This window comes from Alosa pseudoharengus, unplaced genomic scaffold (genome assembly GCF_046254945.1).
Source record: "Alosa pseudoharengus isolate Yale_2024_CS ecotype anadromous, Long Island Sound unplaced genomic scaffold, YU_APseudo_1.1 YU_APseudo_1.1_scf_14, whole genome shotgun sequence".
Lineage (NCBI taxonomy): Eukaryota > Metazoa > Chordata > Actinopteri > Clupeiformes > Clupeidae > Alosa > Alosa pseudoharengus.
In genome coordinates, this window is record NW_027468609.1 from 10278855 (window position 1) to 10303211 (window position 24357).

Consider the following 24357-nt stretch of genomic DNA (forward strand, 5'->3'; position numbering starts at 1 on the left):
TAAGGCCGTTTCAGCTAAAATGACAGTGATTTCAGAGTTACTATTTACACACAGTGCCAATCTTCAAACCTTTAGAATTGGATCACAGTATGTATTTCTTCAACAACAAAACCTACAAACTGCACTTTTAACCAGTTCCGCTATATTTATACAACAGTGACATATTTATGTCCAGGAGCAAAGATAAGCACAAAATGAATTAACTCAGATGGGTCCAATTATATTTCTGATTTAATACTTCCTGGTATGGAATACCACCATAATTGGTGCCACTGCAGATAGCACAGTGTAGACAGTACTGATAAAACGCTGTTTTTAAGAGAGTTTGGTGATCAGACAACAGTGAGTGTGATCTACATCTGTGATCATCAACTGCTGCCAGCACGCAACACTACGAGTCAGGGATTGTAATCGGACGCGGGTCATCCAATCAGGACTTTTGAGCCAAGAGAGTGCTCAGTTTAATCTTGCCATCCATGGAGGCGGTGAGGCAGGTGCCACAGTCCACAGCAGAGCACCAGTCCACCGTCACCACCGGGGCTTTGTGGCCTCCCAGGGGCAGGACGCTCTCCAGCCCTGTCTCCCCCTTATTTAGCTGCAGAGAGAGAGAATGAAGGAAAGAATGAACAAAAAGAATCAGAATCACATACATACTCTACAGAGTCTGACACTGCAAAACAACACGAGAGCGAAATAAAACAGACATTTGTGCACCTTAACTGAGAAAATGTGATAGAAGTGGGGCTGGATTTAAGTTTAATGAGGCAGCAAGAATGCAACACTGAGGGCAAAATGTTCCATGCATAAAAGATGGCCAGGTAGGAAATTACCCTGTAGATGAGACCTCCATTGCTGGAACAGGTAAGCACATGTTGCCCTTCTGAGTCGAAGGCAAAGAGCCGGCCGCGGGGCACCTGCACCTGTTTGTACCCGCTGTACCCCGACAGAACAAAAGGCCCCGTAGCATCCTGAGGTAGAGAGTACTCCGACTGCTTCACTCCACTGCGGTGGATATTCCACTGGATAAACTGGAGTTGCCATGGTCATGTTGCCATGGTCACATACATATACAAACACATACACACAAACACCACTTGGTCAATTCAGACTACCATCACTGATGTGTTATGTGGATCATGTTTAGTCTGCATTCATTCTTGTTCTTCATCTAGCAAAGTGAAAGGACCATAAATGAATCTTACCTTGCCATCCTCTCCAATGCTAAACACGGTGTTCTCATCGTAGCTGAACTCCACGCTGTACACCTCTCCGTCATGAGCTTTCCAGCTCATTGCACTCTCATACCGCTGCATGTCTGTGGAAGAACAAGAGGAGATGGAGAACGTAAAGAAAGAGAGACAGTCAGAGACCCACACAAGAAGAGTCCATGTCCAGCAAAGTTAATCAACTCAGGCAATCAGCTCAGCTTAATGATTGCTCTAGGGGGTTCAGGCTCTGGGCTTGAGACCATTTCAGTAGTTGCTGGGGCTACATAAAATACAACTGCAAACAGTGATGAAGGGACCAAGGAGCTCCGCAGGCAAAAGTTGCCATGGCAACTTGATACTATTACATCAAACAAATAGGTGTAAGCACTCAAACCAAGTTTTATGTCACGTAAATGCACATCCAACTTTTCACCAGTTGGTGCCACTATATGAAACTTGGTGAAAAGAATCATGGGACTGTCCCAAATCAGTGTGCTTAATTTCACAACCATTTACCAAACAGTTTCTATGGGTTGCGGCTGCATTGACTCCCATGGCAGAAGAAAGAAGATAAGAAAAGGTAGAAATACAGTGGGTACTTTCGCAGCTTTGCTACTTGGCCACCAATGAATAAAATTAAATTGAATCAACCCACCAAAAAGCCGAATAACTCCATCAGCAGCTCCCGTGACCAGTAGGTTTCCATTATGGTTGAAGGCTGTGCAGTTAATGGCTACTGGGCCAGGTTCCAGAGAAAACTGAAGCTGAAGATAGAGAGAAAGAATGCCATTATAATACAAAATAAAAAATAAAAAAATTCAGGGATTGTGCAGTTATTGTGCGATCCATTTGTCCAATGTGCTCGTCTTATAAGTAGCAAGTTGTCCGAAAAACAGGAAGTTACGCAAAATTACGCGACGGCATGCCCCCCTAAACTCGTCTGACGAGAAGCAATCTTGTACAGGTCAAAGGACCCCCAGTTCACGGCGAGTTCTTACGCCAAGGAAGTTACGTAATTTCACAAGTTACAAGTTGTCACAAGCCGTCAGCATGTACAAATGGAACGCACGATTATTACAAATATATAGACCCTTTCAAGAGAGTTCCATTATCAGCATCATAGTTGGCCCCACAAGACTTCCATTTTAACATTCCATATGTTATCTTAATGCAGAGGATGTAGATTGGGACCCAAATAGAACTTTCAAGCATTGTTTTTGTTTTTATTGTTGAAAGGGTCCATAACCAGTATGTGAAAATGAATACATCATGGCCTTCCTAACCTCACAGTCTGCCAAATCCCCTGCCAAATCATACCTTTCCTGCCTGGCAGATTAGTGTTGTTTAGGCTCTAAACTTTAAAGTGCTTTCCCTGGCCTGAGTCAGCACAGGAAGACGGTGTTCTTGTGATGGGGGGCCTTGGGCAAACCCACAGAGACTCCAGTCCTCATCATCTACCTGCTGTTTAATGGTCTTGGTGTCCCAGAGGAGGAGCTTTCCGGAGACAGGAAGTGCGACACGAGAGACAGCCTCAGAGACGCTGCCTGTGCGAGCATGAGCTGCAGCTGAACACACAAACGACGTGCCACTCGGGCTATAGGCAAGTGACAAGATCCTGGATGGAACACACATACATATGGGTCAGACACCAGAGGAGATGAATTAAGTGACTCATTACTGATCACTTCTGTTCTTTTCCTGACTGCTAGTCTTACCGTGGGTGAGCCTCATCGATGGCCATCTCATACAGGTTCTTCTTGGCATCTGTGTCATACAGGCGTACTGTACCCACTCCACTTCCCAACAGCAACTAAGGATTGCAAGAAAAAACAGAATGGCAACAGTTCAATTCCACTCAATTTTTCCATGTTAGATTACAGTGCAACAAATATCCATTATCCATTATTTGTCCTACATAGTGTAGTTACACTTGTAGTTACATTGCAATGCCAGGGCAATGTATAACCACCATTTAAAATATAAATACCAATCTGTCTGGCTTGGTAGCCCATTCCAGTGACAGAAGGGGTGACTTGGACATGATGGTGGCCTTAGTCTGCATTATGGGATTGAAGGACCAGACTTTAATGACGCCGTCAACGTCCAAACTCGCCACTCTTCTCCCCGAGCTATCCACCCTGCACACAGAGAGGGGAAGAAACCCAACACGTGACTTGTTATTTATTACACAAAATAAATGAGGTCCTGGCAACCATGAAATGATCTCGTCCTCCCACCAAAGAGTGAAACCCACCTGCAGTGCATGATTGAGGAGTGATGCTCGCCATACTCCTCCTGACTGAGCTTAATAAATGGCTGCTCCAGGCCTCCGCCAATGTCCGCACTCCCTCGCGCCGGATTCGTTGGAGAATCTGTCGGATCACTCGTCACCTCTGTATGGGGCTCTGAGTCAGAGCTCTCTCCTTTTCTTTCAACATTCTGAGAAGAAACACACACGCACTTGCTAAGATGGCCTGCCTGCAGTTCAGACCCATCACATTGGGTGCAAAATGGAATGAAAAACACAATCAAGACCCTAGACTGTTGAGCTGCTGAAATCCTATAATGGGCAAGAATAGGACAGCATTTAATTCTGAAAACTCCAGTAACTGGGTTTCCTAGTTTACAAACATTTCCAGAATGTTGTTAAACAAAGAGGTGAAGCAACAGAGTGGTAAACATGCTCCTGTCCCAATTTGAATTGAATTCAAATTCATGGCATCAAATTCAAAACGAACATATATTTCCCAAAAAGCTATATTTTTGTTTCAACCATTGCTACGTAGTAATCTCGATTAAATATAGGGTTTACATGATTTGGAAATCATAGCATTCTGTTTTTATTAACATTTTACACAGCGTCCCAACTTTTTTGGAGATGGGGTTGTGTGTGTATGTATAAATATATACATGCTTCTATGGACCTGCTGGATGGGCTTGGAGAAGAGCTCTTTCCTCTCTTTCTCGTGATCCTGCTGTCTCCTTTGTCTGGATGAGCCTGTTGATGACTCGACCGTCACCCCCGTAATAGACACCTGCTTAGACTCCCGGGCTGGGGTGGGGTCTTTACATTTCACCACCTGGGGAAGAGGAGACAAGCCAACAGACACAACAACCCATTTAAATATTAAAAATGCATGAATCCTTTCTTAGGTTTTTTTTTTTCTTTTGTTAATTAGGTTAATGAAGTAGAAATTGGGACATTTTTAATGACACCTAAGTCTGTCCACTAGAACATGTGGCTCTTTCCAAACAAAAACAAAAAGTCTTTCAGACTTCAGTTGTCCTGAGGGAACACTTAAGTTCAGTGCCTCAAGCTGCTGTCCCCGACAACAGGAGCTTTTATGTATCCGGGAAAACATATGGGCTCACATGATTGGCTGCTGTGTCCTTTCTCCCCATGGAGGACTGTGTTGGCGAGGACCCAGCAGCTTGAGGTGTCTTGGCAGGTGCCCGTTTTCCTTGGGGGAGGAACGTGGAGAAGAAATTGCGCGAGGGGGTGGTAAGGTTGGCTGGACGCTGGCTGGACACCAGGTCTCTGTGTGGAGACAGAACACACACTGAACTCAGATTATTTCTATCTCGACACACACACACACACAAACACAAACTACTCCCTTGTCTAAAATCACCCCTAGTAAATTAAATCCCCCCGCCCGCCCCCCCTTTTCTGAGATACTGGGCAACTGAAAAAAGTATGCTGAGAACACACTCTCTGTTGTGGGAGCAAAAGGGTGGGAGTATACTGGTGAAATTCTTTCTCCCTTATTAAGTTATGTCCACAACTTTTCTCAAAGAGAATACACCATACTCGTCTCACCATATCTGGACTGCTTCAGTGTGTAGATTCGGGTGACACTTTAAGTTGCTCCTGCCAAACTTTTAATTTGAACTTGTGTACAAATAATGGCTGATTCACTATTCGAATTGAGTGACATGGACATTTGAGTGTGTATTTGAAGATACTTAATTCAAACTATAATTATAGAGCTAAGAATCCAATGGGCTCTCTGCTTTGCTTTGCTTTGCTTTGCTTTTCCTCTCTCTCTCTCTCTCTCTCTCTCTCATGACATTGCCCAGCCTATTAGGAAGTCCAACACGTTCACTTATCCAGGAGGGCCAACCCCTATGCTTGGAGCACTGGAGAAAGAAACCTCACTGTAATGCTCCAATAGCTGATCATTGACTCTGGCTGGAATTTGTACCCTGGGTGATTTGCCACATACAGAGTAACAAACAAACAAACAAACAAACAAACAAACAAACACCAAAAAAATCACACCTTATCAATGGACTTAACAATTCAGTTGAATTGTTTATTTGTCCTTTATGGCTATTAGCATTAGTCCTTGCACTGTGAAGACTGCCTACAAAATCGGTATTGTAACAATATTATAAATATATTACCTCTGTTTCTATTCTTTCTGTAACAGCTACCAATAGTCATAGTACATTTTCCATATATTACAAAATTAAAAGCAGCCCTTCCCCAATACTTGAAACTCCCAGCCCAAAGTCAGTCCTCACAGCTCAGTGTCTCCAAGACGGTCCATGTGTTGAACGTAGGCCGGAAGCCTGTGATGAACAATGTCTTCGTTCTTCTTCTGCTGAGATTCTCCTTGTAGCGCAAATAACTAGGGGTCGGATGCAAAATATTATAAATAAGACATTCCTCAAGCAGGCACACTTATTTAATACATTTGAAACAAGAGGAATTTGTGCTAATCAAAGTAACATTTCCAAAAAAAGATTTAGATTTCATTTGAATTATTTCACCCATCACCTAGTGAAGACTGTGAGACCAAAACTATGATGTAATATTTTAGATTGTGCCTTTGAATATCTGGTATGTGTCTCACAATTTGTCGAAGCGTTTCAGTCTCTTCTTGGAAACTGGTTATCCTTTGCATCTCTGCATCAAAACTTAGAAGCACTGGAAGGGGTAGCACTGTTAAGGAAGAGATTATTCACCTTCACCCGCACATGTCGCACCCATTTGGTGTGCCCATCATCATCTGTAACTTTCTGTTAAAGCAGCTCACACTCCCCAACTCCAAACAAAAGCTATGGTTATTAATACTTCATAGATTCACGGTATTTGTTATGGAGAAGTACTGGGGAATCAAATTCGCTGTTAAATGTGTACCAAGACTGTTTAAACAGATGTGTGATCAACATGCATCAGAGGGAATGGCTGCCCAACATCAGCTAGAGTTAAATGTAATACTACTATAATCCAACAAACATAAAAACTTTGCAAAAATAAAAAACAGTGTGTGTATCCATGAAACTCCTTCATGACGGATTAACAAGGATATGCATGCACTGGAAGAGCACACTGAGAAAATTGTGGAGTGAGACAAGAAATGTGTCTGCCCACTGGCGGGAGAAGTAAGGGGCGAAGACGGGATTCTGCTCAGGGGAGGGGATGAAGGGCAGGATGAACCATTCGCGCCACTCAGCCTGGCCCTGCAGCTCTTGAGCCTGCTTCTGGAAGAACTCCTGAGTTTTCTCAAGGTTCTTATTCTATGGAGGGAGAAAGAGAACACGGTCACTGTCAGTGTCAGATATCCTTCTCACTCACTGCTTTAGGCTAGTAAATCACTACAGCTATCATTTCTGCTGTTTCAAAGGGATGCATCTGGCTACATTTGTGATGGCCATGGCCCTATGTTGCACAGTCAGGCTGTGAGAAAAAAAGATTGTAGAAGTTATGTTCTGTGTTTCTTTGAAGTTTGCATGCATAGACTATCACCTGAACAGTGCAGACAAGGTAATATCGGAAGAGACTGGTTCTGAGTTTGCTGACAGTGGGCCTGTAAACGTCCTCTAGACGACAAAAGAGACGTCGATCAAGGTAGCCCCAGTAGTCCTTCAGCCCAGTCAAGTCACCGTTTAGGATGAAGAGCTGCAGCTGCTCAATGATCTTGTCAACCTAGGTAGAAATTACATGTTTTCTTTGAGTTCTGCCAGTCAAATAAGTAGCCTATCTGATGTTTGGCATTTAATGTTTGACATCTGATACTTACACGGAATCCTTTTTCTTTGTCGGATTTTATTTCAGAGTCAAGATGTTTAAGTGTGCTCGTAAACCCACGATATACAAGGTATTCCCTGACCAGCTCATCTGTTCTCTCCACGGCCGATGCCATTTTGGCCTCTGTGCAGAAAGGTCCAGACAAAGCTCGGTAATTAGCTACAGAAATATTTTCATAAGATTTCTGAAAGACTGCAAACCAAGTGCAAAGCCTTGCCCAGTTCACTTTTGTCAACAGCAAGCCAATACAATTAATCAAATCGATCGGGCTAGGCTACTACTAACGTTAATCATCATTCACACACATAAGGGTCTAGCAAAATTTGCCAGGATTTTTATTTCTCGTGACGTACCTAAAGTTACAAACAACGCTTTAATAAAAATCATTAACGTTTTCAACATGTACGTACGTTTGCAACTAGAAGTGTTTCTGACTTTGAGTTTGACACAGAAATAGGGGGAAATTCAACTTACCTTCGAAAACAGCTTGTGAAAATACTTCCTGTTTTCCTCTGGTCATCATGTGATCAACTACTAAGGTCACGTGACATGCAGAGCCCTTTCTGTCCGGACGAGAGTGCTCTTGTAACAGTAACAACAGCCTATCAAGTGTTTCATTGTAGTTTTTAAATCGTCTGGAAACGTAATTTTTACAGTGGAAACGCAGGACCGGTCAGACTAAATTAATTGCGGATTTTCACTTAGGCTAATGAATGCCACTCTTTGCCAGTGCCAGTATATCTTGTTAGAGGTAGCCTACGCCAGTTAAGTACAAAAAATAAGAAAAATAGTGGTTTCTGGACAAATTATAGGTTTAGTAGGACTAGTATTTTTTATTTTTTTGCTTTAGGTTAGACTAGTATTATTGATGTAGGCTAACAGGGTTAGGGTAGTCTATAGGCTAGGCCTATACATGATGTACACATGACAAGATATAGGCTACACAAGGATATAGGCCTACACAATTTCTGTAGACAGAAATAAGGGCGTTTCTTTTTTATGAGAGAGTGTAGGCCTAATCACATGACAGTTCAATCCTCAAATGCCTTTGTTCACTTCACTGTTGGTTTGAGTCACAAAAGCATGTCCATTTGGTAACTGTTGTCAGAACAATTTATCTGATTCATCCCCCCAGGCACATGTTCATCTTACTGTCAACAATGAGAGTAATGTCTTTCAATGACTTCATAAATGTTTCACCACTGGAGGAGACAAAAGGAAATGTTCAGCTTCCCTCACTTATAATATAAGGCAAATAACATTCAGTACATGATAACTCTTTGGATAGAAGGCCAGGTCTGGTGCAAAGTAGCAGTGACATTTTATTTCATAAAATAATGTATTCATGTCAGAACTGCGGATTTGGAGGATAGTATGCAGGAGGCCAAAACCCATGGATGTTCCTGTCTGTCACTAGCATGTGTCATCAGGTGTCCAGAGCAGATTCAGATTTTATTTGTCATATACAATGCAGTGAAATGTTACAGTCGGCTCCATGCTAAGTAAAAACACACAACAACTGAAACAGAAACAACCCACCAAAACAGTAACAGACAAGAAAACAATACATTCAAGATGTCAGGGGGTTATTGCAGATAGGGGAAAGTGGTGTACTCAAATATAATATATACCTATGCTTATTTCTCAAAAAGTGCTTAAAAATTCTTATGCATACGCCCCATTTTGAGTATTTTGCCCGACATTGTACATCATCTACAGTACTTAGGAGATCATTGCTCCAACATACTTTGGCCTATAATCAAATGCCTGACCTCTTTGGAAAGCTAAGACACTGTAGTTTCTTGGACAACAGTCAACTGTGTGATGTACTGACACAGAGGTACAGAGGCTAGAATATTATTTTCTCATTCTGCCGGATATAAGCATCTCTGAACTGACCACCATTTCAGCCCTCTAGGTCACTTGAGATGACTTAGAAACACAACTGAACCCTAGCATCAGGTCTTGTGAAGCTTTGTGCAAAAGTAGGTCAATATAGAATGAAAACTACTTACTTTAGACCATTATTTGCCAAGGTATGCTCATGCGTTTTGTAAAATGCCCTATGGAAACTCCCCATAGGACTTTTGCTTATCCAAAATGCATACTGACAATCAACTTACTGCACATGAACCCCTTTGTGTAGAAGCATAATCCTGGTCTCAAATGAAAGGTAACACTTTGAGGTTTCTTGTGGACTATTTAGATTGTATGTCAGGTGTTCTGAAATATGAAAAAAGTCTCTATTTTTGCATTTACTTTGTTGGTTCAATGAGTGTGTATAAGATAGACTATACATCTGTGCAACTAATATTGGATAATACAACATGAAGATTCAATTTCTATGGATTCTTGTGAATATTTCAATACCCAATATGTTGCATCTACTTATTGAGCTGCAGGTCAGGGTAGCACCAAAAGCGGAGGAGGGAGAGGGAGGCATTTTGGATCAAATTTAATTGAGACATAATAAGATTAATCTGAGAATGTAAAGCACTATACCGATTGTACATGAAAAAAGTTGTCATTTTTGGATTCCCAAGAGTCAAAGCTTTCAAATGGTGTATAACATTACTATTCTACATAGCAATATGGTGCATACAATTGATTTAGAATGTTGGGGGGAGGTGGGGGAGGGGGGGTAAATGACCCGGTACTGGAACATGTGCTGCATAACAGGTTTTAAACAGTGCCATTTAGATACTGGACGACTTGGGGGAAAAAACTCTTCCTGAGTCTCTTAGTCCTTGCCGCCAGTGTACAGTATCTGCTTCCTGAGCGAAGCAGAGAGAATGGACCATAGTCTGGGTGGCTGGGGTCTCTCAGTATTTTGGTGGTCTTGTCCTTGCACTGCTTGATATAGATGTCCCCTAGGTTAGGGAGTTAGCCCCCAATGGTACGTTCAGCTAAACGCACCACTCTCTGCAGAGCCTTACGGTCCTGCATGGTGGTGTTTCCATACCAAGCTGTGCATCCAGTCAGGATGCTCTCAATGACTGTTTTGGATGCCTCCTTAGAGGATACAGTCTCTGCCTGGCTTTTTTTACCACGGTGTCCAGGTGGGTAGACCATGTCAGATCTTCGGTGATCTGGACACCGTGGTATTTGAATGTATCCCTCTCCACAGGGGTCCCGTTGATGGATAAGGGAGTGTAGTCCTGCGTCTGCTTCCTACCAAAGTCCACCAGCATCTCTTTGGTCTTACTGTAGTTGAGGTAGAGATTGTTTCTCTGACACCACTGGTCAGGCACTTCAACTCCTCCAGGTAGGCCGTCTCACCCTTGTTGTGGATTAGGCCTACCACTACGGTGTTGTCAGCAAACTTAACGATGGTATTGGAGTCTGCACTCCAATAAGTTGTGATTTGCTACTGGTGTCTCCAGTTTCAAAAGGCTTGCTATGGCCCTGTTTAATAACTTTTCCCCTTGAGACCACTTTCACCCATACTTCTTTGTTGTGAAAAAGCTCCGAAAATCAACCGAATTCTATATTTTACAGGGAGCCAGTGAAGTGCTACTAAAACCAAGCATTCTGAGCTAGTTGCAGGTGTTTCAATGATCTGATATTGCTGATAAAGAACAGTACATTACAATAATCAAGGCATGAGGATATGAAAGCTTCTCTCAGTATCTTCCTGACCTAAAAAGACCTCACTTTGGCTATATTTCTCAATTGATAAAAAAAAACAAGATTTATCAGACCACTGACCTGGCAGACATAGATTTGAGTCAGACATTTTCAGAAAAAGTCAGAGGTTTTTGGTCATCTGGTGTTAGACAAATCCAGTGAGGCTCCTCATCTGAGGAGTGGTCAGGTCCATTAAGTAGCAATAGCATAGGCTCAGTTTTCCCGCTATTGAGCTGTAGGATGTTGCAGGATCTACAGTTTATCAGATACATCATGGCTTCCCCATCTTTTGTGAAAGTGCTGATCTTACAAGATGCCTAAAGAAGATCGTAAGATCGAAACGTTGTGTCCTTTTTTCTATTAAAAGAGTCGTTCAAAGGCAGTGTGCAAGTCTTTTTCACTTTTTCACTTGTATGCCCTTTTGGATTTGGCACCTGCTGAAACATTTTTGGATGTGCGCACTTCACAGTATGTTTTTCCCCATCTTTTGTGCAACATGCTAGCATAGGAAAACATTAATATAATAAAAGTGTATTAATCATTAACATAATAAAAGTGTATTAATAATTTAAGCAATTCATTATAATTGTCACAGTCATTAAGTTAATTTGTTGAATATTAAAGTAACAGAATTAGAAGAAACTCGTTCTATCACATGGCAGCCAGTCACAACCTGTTGAATCTTAAAAGAGCACCAAGATATTGAGCGAACGGCGCTAGGACCCAAACCGATAAGCACACCCGAACTGACAACTGTTCACGCTCAAGAAGCCAAAGTACCAACCAGATTGACAAGAAACCAAAACGAAAAAACCCCATATGAGCTAAGTGATGGAAGGTATGTTTCGTTGTGTGTTTCCATGCATTAGCTATTATGTGAGCAAGACTTGAATAGATGTGATGACGATAAATTCAGCGCCGCCTTCTTGCTTTGCCTAGGTTGAAGAGGAAAATGCGCCTCACCGCTGGGGAGATATGGGCTAGACAGACACCTGCAAGGAACATTTGAGCCTCATTGATATGTAAGTAGCGATGATAATCAACTATTTTCAAAATCCGATTCAAGTCACCTACTTAAATGTCTGGAAATTCCTTTCTTTTGTTTTCCCACCACGTTTGGCTTCATTTTTGGTTCCATCTCATGGACTCCCCTCTTCTCGCCTCTGACTCATACCGCCCTCCCTCACGCAAACTTGTGGGAAGCAGCCTTTATAGCAACCTGCACCATTTATTGTCTAGCGAAATATCCGTGCGCTGTCCTTTTTTACAAAAAACGGAGAAACTTGGAATTAGGCTACTGAAACGATGATTCTGCGCATCTCTGCTGACAGTACTCGAATGGATTGGTGTGCACACCACGTTTATTTCCCCCCATTCGAAACAGTAACACACAATCCATCGTATTAGGCTATCACTGTGTACATTTCTGTGCTGCCATAGAAACACTGAATCGTGTAACTTTTGTAATGATTTGTAGCCATTTCCTTAGATTATTTAATTGATATTTGAGTAGCCTATTATTCTATTATTCACTGGGTGGTATGTAGCCTACAATTTATAGTCATAATGTATGCACGTGTGAAAATATGCTCTGATGGCTCATTTTGGTAGGGTTTTGAAATGTGTTACATTTGATCTCTGTTACAACTGAAGTGCTAAAGTCTTGTAGTTGCATTGAAAGTTTTATCGAAAAAGATGTTCCATTTATCCAGGCATTACTAGAAGATGAGTTCAGTATACACCAACTTTATGGTTTGTTGCCAGAAAGAGCTTAAGTGGCTTTGGAGCATTTCTTTAGATTTGGGTTGAATGAGGCTCAATGAGGCTTTAGATTTCAGGTATCTGGGCCAAAGGTCAGCCCCTTATTCTGAACCTTTAAACATTAAAATTGGTGGTACTCTGGAGAGCAGAAATGCTCTGCATGCTTTAATGCATTCTCTCTTGAAGACATGTAGGCCACACACTTGAAAAGGAAATTGTGTTAGAGTATTTAATTTGACCTAAGTTAGAGCAAAGAACAGAGCTCTGATGATAAGTTCTAATGTTAGTCTCTTGACAGGAAAATAAGCATTCTGCATGCATCTGCGCTTGTCTTATTAGTCATGTTGAGACATAGGTTTCCATCCTCACTATTAGCCCACCTCCAAGACCATCAGTCAGTAAGAATAACCTGTGTGTGGTTTGTTACTCAGTAGTGGATGTTGTGTGAGTCCTATTTAAAGTCATCGTGATATGCATAGTTCACACATAGACCTCAGGGATGATGCTGTGATGCTGCAAAGTAAAAGGCATGGTTAAGTCCTTTCTTCTCTCTTTACCCAGGAAAGACTGCTTGGTTTGGCTCAGATTCAGGATTTTCTTCATTTCTTGAACATTGCAAGATAGGTCAGATTGGGCTTGGCAGAGCTCTCTGGCAATTCGGTTGTTAATAAACAATAGAAATAATATTGTAAGATACAAATACCATTCAGTTGGAATAACTCTACATAGCAAGGAAGAGGAAATGAATTTGCATCTCTGCAATGAAGATTTGCATGTCATGAACGTAAACTTGTACCCTTTAAGGCGTATTTGGTTCCTATTGCTGTGTCATTGTTGGCTGGTTGGTTGCCTCAGATAACCCTGATAACGATCAATGCAGGCAGGACGGGGGGTTCTCACCATAGTGCAGAAATTGAACTGAAAACACTTCTTTTGACCAAGCAGAAGGAGAAACCCACAAGGTTGAAAGGAATAGAACTGTAATGGAGAAAGCTGTTATAAAGAAAAGAGTGCCAAATGTGAAGGATTAGAGGAAGACTGAGCATGTGAAGAAAGAAACACACAGCAGCTGACAGACTGAGTGCCGTCTCCACAGGTGTGCACGCAGAAGTCTGCTCTGGCGCACTGCCGAGCGCCACACACTTGGTAATTAGCGTAGGTAGCAGGAGAGCGGGGGGCCCACTGAGACCTGCGGGGGGGGTCAAGGGTCAGGGGAAGTGTTCGCTGCAGAGGCTTGTCTGTCTCTCTGCAGGCTGGTGAGCCCAGGGGGCACCGCACACGCAGGGGCACAGCACCCTCTCTTTAGGGCTTACCAGCGTGCCCTACTAACCCCGAGAGACTGCGCTCCCCCCCCTACAGGGCTTTCTTTCCCCATTCATCAGTCTGTACACCACTACCAGCTGCCATATTCACCAACTTGCACTGGATGTACAGTAAGTAGCACGGAGTACAGCTATCATAGCGACAAAGAGCATGTGTACCTGCATGGCTGCTGTTATAATTACAGCCATAACACATGGGCAGCTGAGCATCATTATGCTGCATTTGACTATGTATTTAGATTCATCGTTAATCATACTGCCTTGCAACTGCTTCAGATATAGGCTAACAACGCCTTGATTGAAGGGAAGTCATAATGTTGATGAAAGTGTAGAAGTCATTAAGCGATCATGGCAGCATGTTCATGTTATAGTGGATGGAGTGCAGTCAGTGGCTGTAATCGACTCTCCCATTTTGAACATGAAACAAGACTAATTTGTTGGATAAATCATAATTCATACTTTTGAATAAATTATATTTGATTAGTAAGATGAGAGGGTTAGTCTTAGCAGTCAGTTATCTACATGAATAGATAGTGTAAGTGCAAGTACCAGTCTACAACTCTAATGACTATCATAAAGGGCCTTTCATCACTGTTCAAACAGTTCAAATGAATATATTCTACACTGACACTGACTGCATAATGGTAAAATGATAAAATGCTAGAATAATCCATGGGAAAAAGTTATGAATTTGGGTTTTGAGTGCACTAGTGTTGCCCGAAAAACTTCATCTCAGAGAGAGAGAGAGCGCGCAAGAGAGTTTCATTAGCAATGCAAAGACCAGGGCTCAACTCCCACAGAGAGCACATGCACTGAACACTGTATGTAGGCACAGTACAGTAAGTTACATTGTGAATAAATGAATAAATGTTTATATGTATGAGCTAGAAGGCAACGAGCGTGTTTTCATTTGTCATCGCCAATAGCTGTCATCTCATGAAACCACAAAATGGCTGGAAATGTCCTGGTTTTTATATTAGACAACTGTGGAGCTTCACACAATTTGAGGTTCAACAAATGCACATATTTGTTTCTTGTCAAATATAGGGTTGTGTATGGGAAAGAATCTGACAATGTGATATATACAAGTTACCATTCAATATATTGTGTTACCGTTCAATATGTTGTGACAAATGTATTGTTTTCAGAAAACTTGTCATAGTATAAAGAGCCATATGCAACAAATCTTAGTAAAAAAGTTATTATTATTAAGAAATTAGAATAGTGAGTGAACATCTTAGCACTACTTTTGTGCAAACTGAGCAGGGAATTAAAGGAATTAACATTTGTGTGTTTCAGTATTTTTTTTTGTTTTTTAGAAACAATACACTATCAATATTTTCTTACAATCCTTGTCAGCCCCTAATTAACCCAGGCTTATGTTAGCGGAACTTAGCTTCCACTGAAGTCAAGAAATACTAGATTCCCTCTGTAATGCAGCAAATAATGCATAAGTATTTTAATTATTTATCAGTTTATGCCAAAGTTACAATGAGAACTACGCAGCCAGGAGATGACAGATGAAAAGGGCTCATGATATTGAGTCACATGTCTAACCAGCCATTATCATATTGACACCATTGATGAGAGATGGGAAGTTCTCAACAATTTCTCTCTCTCTCTCTCTCTCACTCTCTCTCTCTCTGTTTCCCTGTCTTTCTCTGTATATCTATTTTTTCTTTCTTTTTTCTCTCCCCCTTTCCTCTCTTTCCTCTCTGTCTCTCATCTGCTGAGTATTCTGCAGTAGATGGTGATATCTGAAAGCCTCCCTAGGCATCTCTTATCTGGATAACTGCTGATCAATAATTCATGGCATTATCTACTCCTTTGGTCTAAACTGTATATCATGATTATTTATGATGTTACAATGAGCTATATATCATTGTCTAATGAGCTTAGACAATGATGGAAGCTGATATCATCAAAATTATTTGTGATGTTTTTGTGGTCTATTATTGTTGTTGCATAATGACTTACATTTGAACATGTGTTGTTTTCACTAAACCACACAGTGCAAGATTAGTCTGAAGTCTGTAAGGATGAGGGACTAATTGCTGTTCTTGAATAATTGATGCAGTCCTTAGAAATGCCAAGATGCCTGGCCTGCCTCTCTCTGAGCTGGCTCTCTACCTCCGTTTTGTCTCGCTCACTTACTCTCTTTCGCCCTTTCTCTCTTTCTCTCTGTCAGTCCTTTGGGGATGTGGGCAGTGTGAATATCCTCACAAAATGTTTACATTAATTTCACTACCACATCTCATGGCACAGATTATTGATGAGAGCACGCAGCACAGGATTGTAGAAGAGAGTGTGTGTGTGTCTGTGTGTGTGTGTCTGTGTGTGTGTGTCTGTGTGTGTGTGTGTGTGTGTGTGTGTGTGTGTGTGTGTGTGTGTGTGTGTGTGTGTGTGTGTGTGTGTGTATGTGTGTGTGTGTGTGTGCATATGTGTATGAGAGCGCGAGAGAGAGCAGTGTTGAGTGAAATGGTTAGGGAACATTTGTGGTGCAACTGGAAGAATAAATTTTGTTCTTCTGGTGTAACTTTGGGGAACTGTAAAATAGATTAACTACACATAATGGTGCATCCCAAATTTATTGTACTCATATAGTGTGTTGGGTTTAAGACCATCAGTTAGTAAGCCCTGCATGTCAAGGAAGTGCCTCAGCAGGCTTATGGAAGCATCTGTGCTTTTGTATGGTGTGTAATGACCGCTATAAACACAGCATGACTTCCTAATCATTTAAATGATTATTTGTTGTGCTGCTGTGGAAGACTTGGAATGATGGAATATCCTGATAATTCTACAGGCTATGAGGCAACCACACCCAGATCCTTCCACGCAGAGGAGGCAGTAGTTGCCTGGTGACTGAGGAGATAGAAGAGCAGAGAGACGCAGGGGGAGAGAGGAAGGAAGGCAGCATGAGAGAGAGAGAGGGAGAGAGGGAGAGAGAGAAAGAAGGTGAGGGTGAGGGTGGAAGGAAGGACGAGACAGAGAAAGTAGGAGAGTAGAGATGATGATGCTAAGAATGACCTGCCCATACCTGAGTATTCTTTTATGGGTGTTGCTCAAATGTTCACCAGGGCTGAAATCCTTTTCACCTGGTTGTCTTTGCATGTCTCTGTTGATCTAGTCTTTATCACCTTGTCATAAAGAATTACAACCCAAATGTGCATTTCACCACATTTTCAGATAGTATTTATAGTATACATCTGCAGTAAACACTAACCACCTTTTGTACCTAAAGCAGTGGTCCTCATGCATGCATACATACATACATACGTATATACATACATACTGTACATACATACATACATGCATACACAAACATGCATACATAGTAGGGCATTGGCCAGCTATACTGTATAGGCCTATGTTCCCATTTGGTTGGTATCATGCCGTAGGATGACACCACTGCTTGTCCATGCACACATTCCATGTTGAACATTTACACTGAACAGTAGAGAGTTAACGTTTCCATGGCGATGGCGGCTATGTTGCTATACCAACCTATTACCCAAAGCTAATTAAATAGAATGTCATTTGCAGCGAGATGAAGTGTGCATTGAGACGGCACAAACGTTCTGGTGACCTATCTCACTCATCGCCACTTCCCACTATGATTTTCCTCCCTGTCCTCCTCGAACTCTATCCTGTCAGTGAACCTCTCTCTCTCTCTCTCTCCTGAGATTTCACACCACATTTTATTACCTTTCCTCCCTCGTCCAGTTCCAGTGCTTATCTCGTGTGTGTGCGTGCGTGTGTGTGTGTGTGTGTGTGTGTGTGTGTGTGTGTGTGTGTGTGTGTGTGTGTGTGTGTGTGTGTGTGTGTGTGTGTGTGTGTGTGTGTGTGTGTGTGTGCGCGCGTGCAGGACAAGACGGGGAAGCAGCAGCCACGCTCCAGATTCCACTGTGACAGCAGCCTCTTCCCAAAGTAGAAGCTCATGCATTTTTTAATTTGAGGAATATTGCCTTTGGGCCCCCTTCCCCCCTCGCAGCGTGTCTCTGTCTGCGTCCCATAGCCCAGCTCATGAGTATGAATCATTCACGGGAATATTTCATGCCTTTTCATTTTTCAGAGTCGCCTACAGCTGTGATGGTCTAGAGTCTTTGTGGGCAGATTATAGTTGTAGTTTAAAGGGTGTCTTCCTCTCCTACTGCAGTAGATGTGCTTTACCAAGCACCTCCTTGTTCTCAGGGTGAATGTACTTTGACTTTATTGAGCTTGGGGTCAATTCTTGGAAAGTTCTGTTTTTGAAGTGTTGCTTTCCAAAAAGCTGTGCTGTGTTTATCTTTGGAGTCAATTTTGCTCTATGTTTAGGCCTATAATTTGAATAGCTTTTATTTATTATTTATACTTTAACTTTCAGCATAGAATATAGACAAATACTTATTGACATATATTAAGTAAGGGATAATGTATTGATGGTAATTTTGATACCATAGATTTAATAGAGACCCAGTCAGACCAATAGTATGAAAAATCAGGAACAGAGTTTATTTACAATGATGCGCATCAAGGGAGAGACAGCATGACTTCACCTAAAGATCCATCAGCTGCTCTAACTAGACAAGGAAATAGTTAGGGCTTAAGTATCATTCCAGGCTGACGGGAGATGGCGTTGGTTATCCCATCTCACGTGGACTACACTGATTAGTGGCAACCTGGCAATCCGGAGCATATAGCTACTGATGCAGCCATGCAGAACAGTGAAACACTGCAAAGTCATAATATTCCCGCTTATCTCTAAATGCAGTCACACACAGATATACACAGGGACAGTACAGATATCATACAGTCATTACATAGAATCATACTTTTAGTATCAAAGTGACCCACTAATGAGAAATGCAGAACATTAAACCACATATTGGAATATTGGACATAATGCAGAACATTAAACCACATATTGGAATATTGGACATAATGTTCTATTCCACTTTCTCTCAGTATAGAACGCCAGTCATTATTGGGAAAATAAGTCAGAGAGTGAACCGGACCCCGACACGCAGCGCCCTGAAGGGACTTATTTTCCCAATAATGACCGGCGTTCTATACATTATCCCGCTTATTACACGGCTACTTGCCAAAACTAAATAATAAACTCCCCACGATATGACTTTAGCCTACATAGCCTAGCCTATTTGTTACCGTTCATCGTGGCATTTGCTGAGAAACAAATAGTTTGCAACAACACAGCTGAACTTGAATCAAACCTTCTTCAGAACACAGCTGATCAACCGTCTGCTTTCACTTTTGAATGAAGTTCCAGTACTTGCGTAGTGACATGAAAGACGTATCAGAAGCACAAAACCCGTTGCCATTGACAGCGGTAATTATACGTTTGCAGCGGTAATTACATGAAAATATTTTACCGTAGAACTTTGGGAAATCCCATTTAATCCAATGGAGCGTTCAACTTGCCTTGTGAAGAGCCGTGTAATAATGGTATATATGTTAATGGTGAGTGTTGTAGATGCCACATAAATGAACATTGGTGTTGCATTACCACTCCACCTTTTCTGCTGTGTAGAGTATGTGTGGGACCGTGTTATCTCATTGGCCCTTTTTTGGAGAACCTGTTATGAAACAAGATTAGAACACTATTAGTACAACATTGCAATCTCTTGTGAGCTTGAGGGTTTAACTCTGATCTATGAAGTATGCATTATTGGCATTACTGACTGGACGACAGGGAAAATATAATAAATAATATACTGTGTCTTAAAGTACCCTTATCGGCAAAGTACATTTGTGAACTATGGGAAACATTGGTGTTCGCTCTGGAAAATTCTCTCCACACCTATAGGAATTGTGGTTGTGTAAACACTAAAGACTGGTCCTCATTGGCATTATATTATGCAGTGGCAGCACTTATAGACACAATCACGCTGCTCCTCAGTTAGTCAAAGAACAAGTAAACAGTTTGGTGTTTCCTTGTGGAACAATAGCCTGTCTGAGACATAGCAGCATGCTCTTAAATAGAAAATAGCATTCCCTGCATGCCTCTAAGCTTTCCTTAATTCAGACTGCGTGACTTTTGCTGCCTTGTTTTTCACCCTCAGATTACTCCTCTGTCACTGCACAGGTCAGACTGATGTCCATCTCTATAAGCACTCAAGCAAGTCCACTTTTTCATTTTCAGTTCAGTTTTTTGAGTTCAAATAGCAGTTTTCTCTAATCCTCAAAGGGCCCAGCCCACATGTATGGAATAAGTAGACTACCGACATACTGAATGTCGGCCTTTGACTGTACAGGCATGAGGAAGCTGATAAAGGTTTTATCCAATTGAATGTCATAAGTGTTGTGTCTGTACTGTACATGCCTACAGAAACACTGCATCCAGTGTTGACTGCCATGTTGGTGAGGTCAAGAGCAGCAAGATGTTGTCTTCAGTATTTCATATTTAGACACTGCATCCATTTGGGGTGTCTTCAATACAACCACTGATGTTGGTCGGATGAATGGATCGAGAGATACGCAGTGAACAGACAGACATGTACACAGACAGAGATTTCTCATTATATAGACAGATATAATTTTGCCAGCTTTACTGTAGTATCATTGTTTTAATGGGGAGCTTGTTGAAGTCAGTACCCAACCTATGCAGTCTTAAGGCCTATTCACACCAAGAACGATAACGATAACTATAACTATAACCATAACGATAAAAGTGTTCACACTGAACAACGATAAACAAAGTCTCTCCTTGTGTTAATAAATGTGACAGTTAAAATTCAATGGGTTCTGATTGGCTAGTAGCTTTTTATCGTTCTGAAAATCGCTTTGAAAGTGATCCCCAACGATATCGTTCTTCATGTTGTTATCGTTATAGTTTATGTGTGAACGTCGTCATTCATATTAACGACAACAATATTTATTTATAGCTATCGTTATCGTTATCGTTCTTGGTGTGAATGGGCCTTTAGTCTGGACAAATAATGCTGTATTTGTAAATAACAAAAACCACAAACAAGACTTGCAAGTGCTCTGTAAAAACCTGTTGTTCCTGCCTTTCTGATTGTTTAATCTTAAAGGAAAATTCCGGTGTGATATTGACCTAAAGTGTGTTGAAACATGATACCGAGTGTGAACGTATGTCTCATAGCTCATCTCGGCTTGTCCCCTGCACTGCGCTAGTTAGCCGATGCTACCAACAGTTTTTCGATGGGGATGCCTCGGGCATCGGCCTAGCCATGCAAATAAATCACTGTTTTACACCATTTACGAGGCTCAAAGTAGCTCCATACTTCATTGGTAGACTTCCGAGGGCCTTGGCATTTAAAACGAGACATTGAGAACTTTGAAAAAGCACTGGTAGTTTATTTACAAGACAATACAGACAGTACCTTCATGAAGTTTACCGTTCGCCGCCATCTTGAATTTAGTCACGATAAGTCGAGCGACGAGTGCGAATGAACAGGTATGATAAGGGATCAGATTCCAAAAATATTCTGTAGAAATGCATGGATTCCGGTTGCTTCCAGTAGCAGTAACTGGAATCCATGCATTTCCACTGAATTATTTTTGACTGATGGACTCCCCTCTTTTGTTCAAGGTAGAGTCTGTGTGGAGACGTGTGAGTGTTTGTGTCGTGAGTTAAGCTCTGCGTTGTTGCCCTCTCCGTTGTTCCGCAGTGTTTCCAGAGCCCACACTCCTAAACTGATTACAGCAATAACCTTTTCATTACCAAGGGGCCACTCTGGACGAGGCGGGCGGGAGGCATCCCTGTTGCTGCCCTAAACTGCCTTTTGTCCTTGTGTGAGATCCCACTGCCCGGTCCATCCAAACAAAATTTTTTTTTTTTTTCAGACATCGGGCTCTTGGGGAATTTGACGGCTGTGGCCAGCCGTCTCGTCACTCTGTAAATTGTGTCTGTTGTTTTAGCAGAAGCAGCAGTCTCCTGTGGTCTTTTGACATTTCTGGGTGTGGGATTGGATTTGTTCTGGCGGCCCTTGCTCTCCTCCTCCTCGGAGGCATCTTTATTGTGGTCTCATCGATCTGCGTTCAGGACGAGGCGGCATCTGGGAGGGCTTTTGCACTCTCCACCACGGCCTGTCAGCGATGTCAGGACTCGGAGCGCATGGCATTCCACGCTCCTCCGTCCAGCACAGGTCACCTCCCATCATCCCGATGGCCATGGGAGTTCTCTGACTGCCTGTTGTGTTAGTGTGGAAAAGCCATGAGGGTATATGTCTCCCTCTCTCCTTGAGTAGACCTGCACAGGCTGAGAGTAATGGACGTCTAGGAAACAGGAAATGCAATCGCAGTTGCAGAGGAAGTGGAATCAGCCAATTAAGACAGTGCCTTACTGTTCTTTCTGAAGGCTGCTCCTGGCTATAGAGGGGTCTCTCCCGTGATAAGAGAGTCACTAATGTATGGTGATGCATGTGCTTCACTAAGTCTCTCTAAGTACTTGTAAGATAACTCAAAGATACACCTACTGTGGAATCAGAGGGCATGACAGGCATAATGTTGATGTGACTAAACAGCTCAGTCTTCATTGGAGACAGACAAAAGCTTTGAGAATTAGATTTTTTTATCATTGTCTGAAAAATAAAAACCTAAAATAAGAAAGGTTACTGCCCATGTTAGTCTGGTGTTACCTGGTGTTATGTGAAAGGATTGAATCAAGACTCTTCTTTTGTCTCTTTTGGTGTACTCCTCACCACACACACACACACAAACACACACACACACACTCTCTCTCTCTCTCTCCCTTTTTTCTCCACCCCCTCCTGTCAATAGGGAGAAGGGCAGAGTTTAGAGCCATGTGTGGAAGGCTGACCTCCATGGGTTTGGCCCATGGCTCTGGGGTGTGGCCTGTTTGAGCTGGGTGTTAGTTGGCTTGCTGGGCGCCGGATAATCTCCTGTTGAGTTGAAGGACTTTTTCACTGAAAAAAGGGTACAGGGAGGCTGGAAGAAACGGTAAGATCTGACTTTGGTTGTTTACCTTCTGAAACGAACGGTGAGGTAGTAGGAGGGTCGTTTTGGTTGATGGACAAGAAGAATATCCAGTCAGTAATTTCTAGTTCATTATCAAGACTAGTTTTACAGGGTTAACAAGAATCTATCTCTGTCTCTTTCTCATATTCTCTTCAGTTGTAGCACAGATTGATAACTGCCTGACTTTCCATTTGACAGTACTTCAGTAACCGTGTATTCATAGAGTGTATGCAGTTATTTATTTAATAGAAGGAGCTTTTCATAGGCTGATAAAGTCTTTTCAGTCTAAAAAGTAAAAGTAAATCCTCAGGTTGTAGACTCCTTGAAAGGCGTTGAGAGGAGGCAGCCCTCAGCCTTGATGAATTGATTTAGAGGATGGAGTCATGGCTATATACCTGACACAGTGTTGCAGCGCAGCGATATGATGCTACTTCTCTCTGGGTGAATATCAATTATGGTTAATAGCTGGCTGACAGATTGCTTCTAGAGATTTGTCTCCTCTATGTTTTTGATAGTGTAGGTAAGGTTGGGAAAACCCCACAGACCTTTCAAGACCTCACATTATGGGTGGCCAAGGCAGAGAAAAATTCTGTCTCTCTCTCTCTCTTTCTCTCTGTCTTTCTCTCTGTCTTTCTCTCTCGCGCACAGTTTCTCTGACCCTTAAACGGATAAAAGCATGTGACATCACAACAACTTTCATGACTTGCAGAGCACTTTCTTCCTTGCACCACGGGGCAGAAAGAAACTTGTGTTTGTGACCTATTTAAGCTTCCAATTGGAGCCTACATCTGAACTCCAAAGGCAGCGATTAGAAGTCCATTATGGCCAAGGTTTCATGACTCACATATGGGTTTTATGTTGATGGCATTTTTAATTGATCTGAGCCTCATTCACTTGTAAATGATGCAGTCATTCAAATCAAATAGCCTCTCAGACATTTACTTTTGCTGAAACCACTTAATCTGTGGTGAATTTGGAAGATTATTTGCATACATATAAAATGTGGTGCCTGATGTAATACACATACTGCTTAAATCCCATACTAGTGTTCCGTTCCGTTATGCCGTTTCATCTGTTGAGTATAGTATGGTTTTAGTCCACAAGTTAGCACTGCTTGGTATGTGTGCACTGGAATCTGTACCAATCTGTACCCGTTGATAAGAAATAGGTTATTCGTGTAAGGTATGTGCTCTAACATAATGCATGATTATGGAGTACTGATTTGCACAACTCTTTACTTGAATGTTAGCTTATTACTGTATACCATAATCAGCACATTCTGAAAATGTAAATATCACCTCAGTTTATAGTCTTCTAACCATTACCATTGTCATAATCCTTTAGGGAAAATGACAAACAGGGTAATCTGTGCATTGTTCTTGCAATACCTAGAGGCCTGGTGAAATTGATTTGGGACAAATGACAGCATGACTTTAGTCCAGCCATTCTAGCCTGGGGCTAA

The 24357-nt window shown here is 41.9% G+C and overlaps 2 protein-coding genes across 3 annotated transcripts in view; one reads left to right on the forward strand and one right to left on the reverse strand.

Annotated features, from left to right (window-relative positions):
* Nucleotides 1–70: 70 nt before the first annotated feature.
* Nucleotides 71–7752, reverse strand: wdr91 (WD repeat domain 91). The gene is made up of 16 exons (XM_076283820.1): nt 7720–7752; nt 7238–7368; nt 6964–7143; nt 6527–6734; nt 6068–6150; nt 5736–5842; nt 4581–4746; nt 4133–4288; nt 3463–3647; nt 3196–3346; nt 2924–3018; nt 2667–2823; nt 1864–1972; nt 1203–1315; nt 831–1028; nt 71–595 (listed from the first exon to the last, which is right to left on the reverse strand). Exons 2-16 carry the CDS (start codon nt 7358–7360, stop codon nt 431–433), a joined length of 2196 nt encoding a protein of 731 aa, XP_076139935.1. The 5' UTR covers nt 7361–7368; nt 7720–7752; the 3' UTR covers nt 71–430.
* Nucleotides 7753–11590: 3838 nt separating this feature from the next.
* rab27b (RAB27B, member RAS oncogene family) overlaps nt 11591–24357 on the forward strand; it is a 31043-nt gene continuing 18276 nt past the window's right edge. The window contains exons 1-2 of one of the 2 annotated variants that reach the window (XM_076283825.1): nt 11591–11710; nt 11812–11894. In XM_076283825.1, coding sequence (XP_076139940.1) covers nt 11893–11894 — 2 coding nt within the window. In that variant the 5' untranslated portion in view covers nt 11591–11710; nt 11812–11892. Of the gene's footprint in view, nt 11711–11811; nt 11895–22787; nt 22878–24357 lie in introns of those variants that run through there. The other variant, XM_076283826.1, reaches the window with a different exon arrangement.

Bases quoted from the DNA above. Each gene is read 5' to 3' on its own strand.
- wdr91 (XM_076283820.1), bottom strand. From the start codon at position 7,360: ATGGCATCGGCCGTGGAGAGAACAGATGAGCTGGTCAGGGAATACCTT. The intron at 3,019-3,195 runs GTATTTATATTT...TGCAATCCTTAG, and splicing joins CTACCAAGCCAGACAGATTG to TTGCTGTTGGGAAGTGGAGT. The intron at 596-830 runs GTAATTTCCTAC...CTCTCTCTGCAG, and splicing joins ATGGAGGTCTCATCTACAGG to CTAAATAAGGGGGAGACAGG.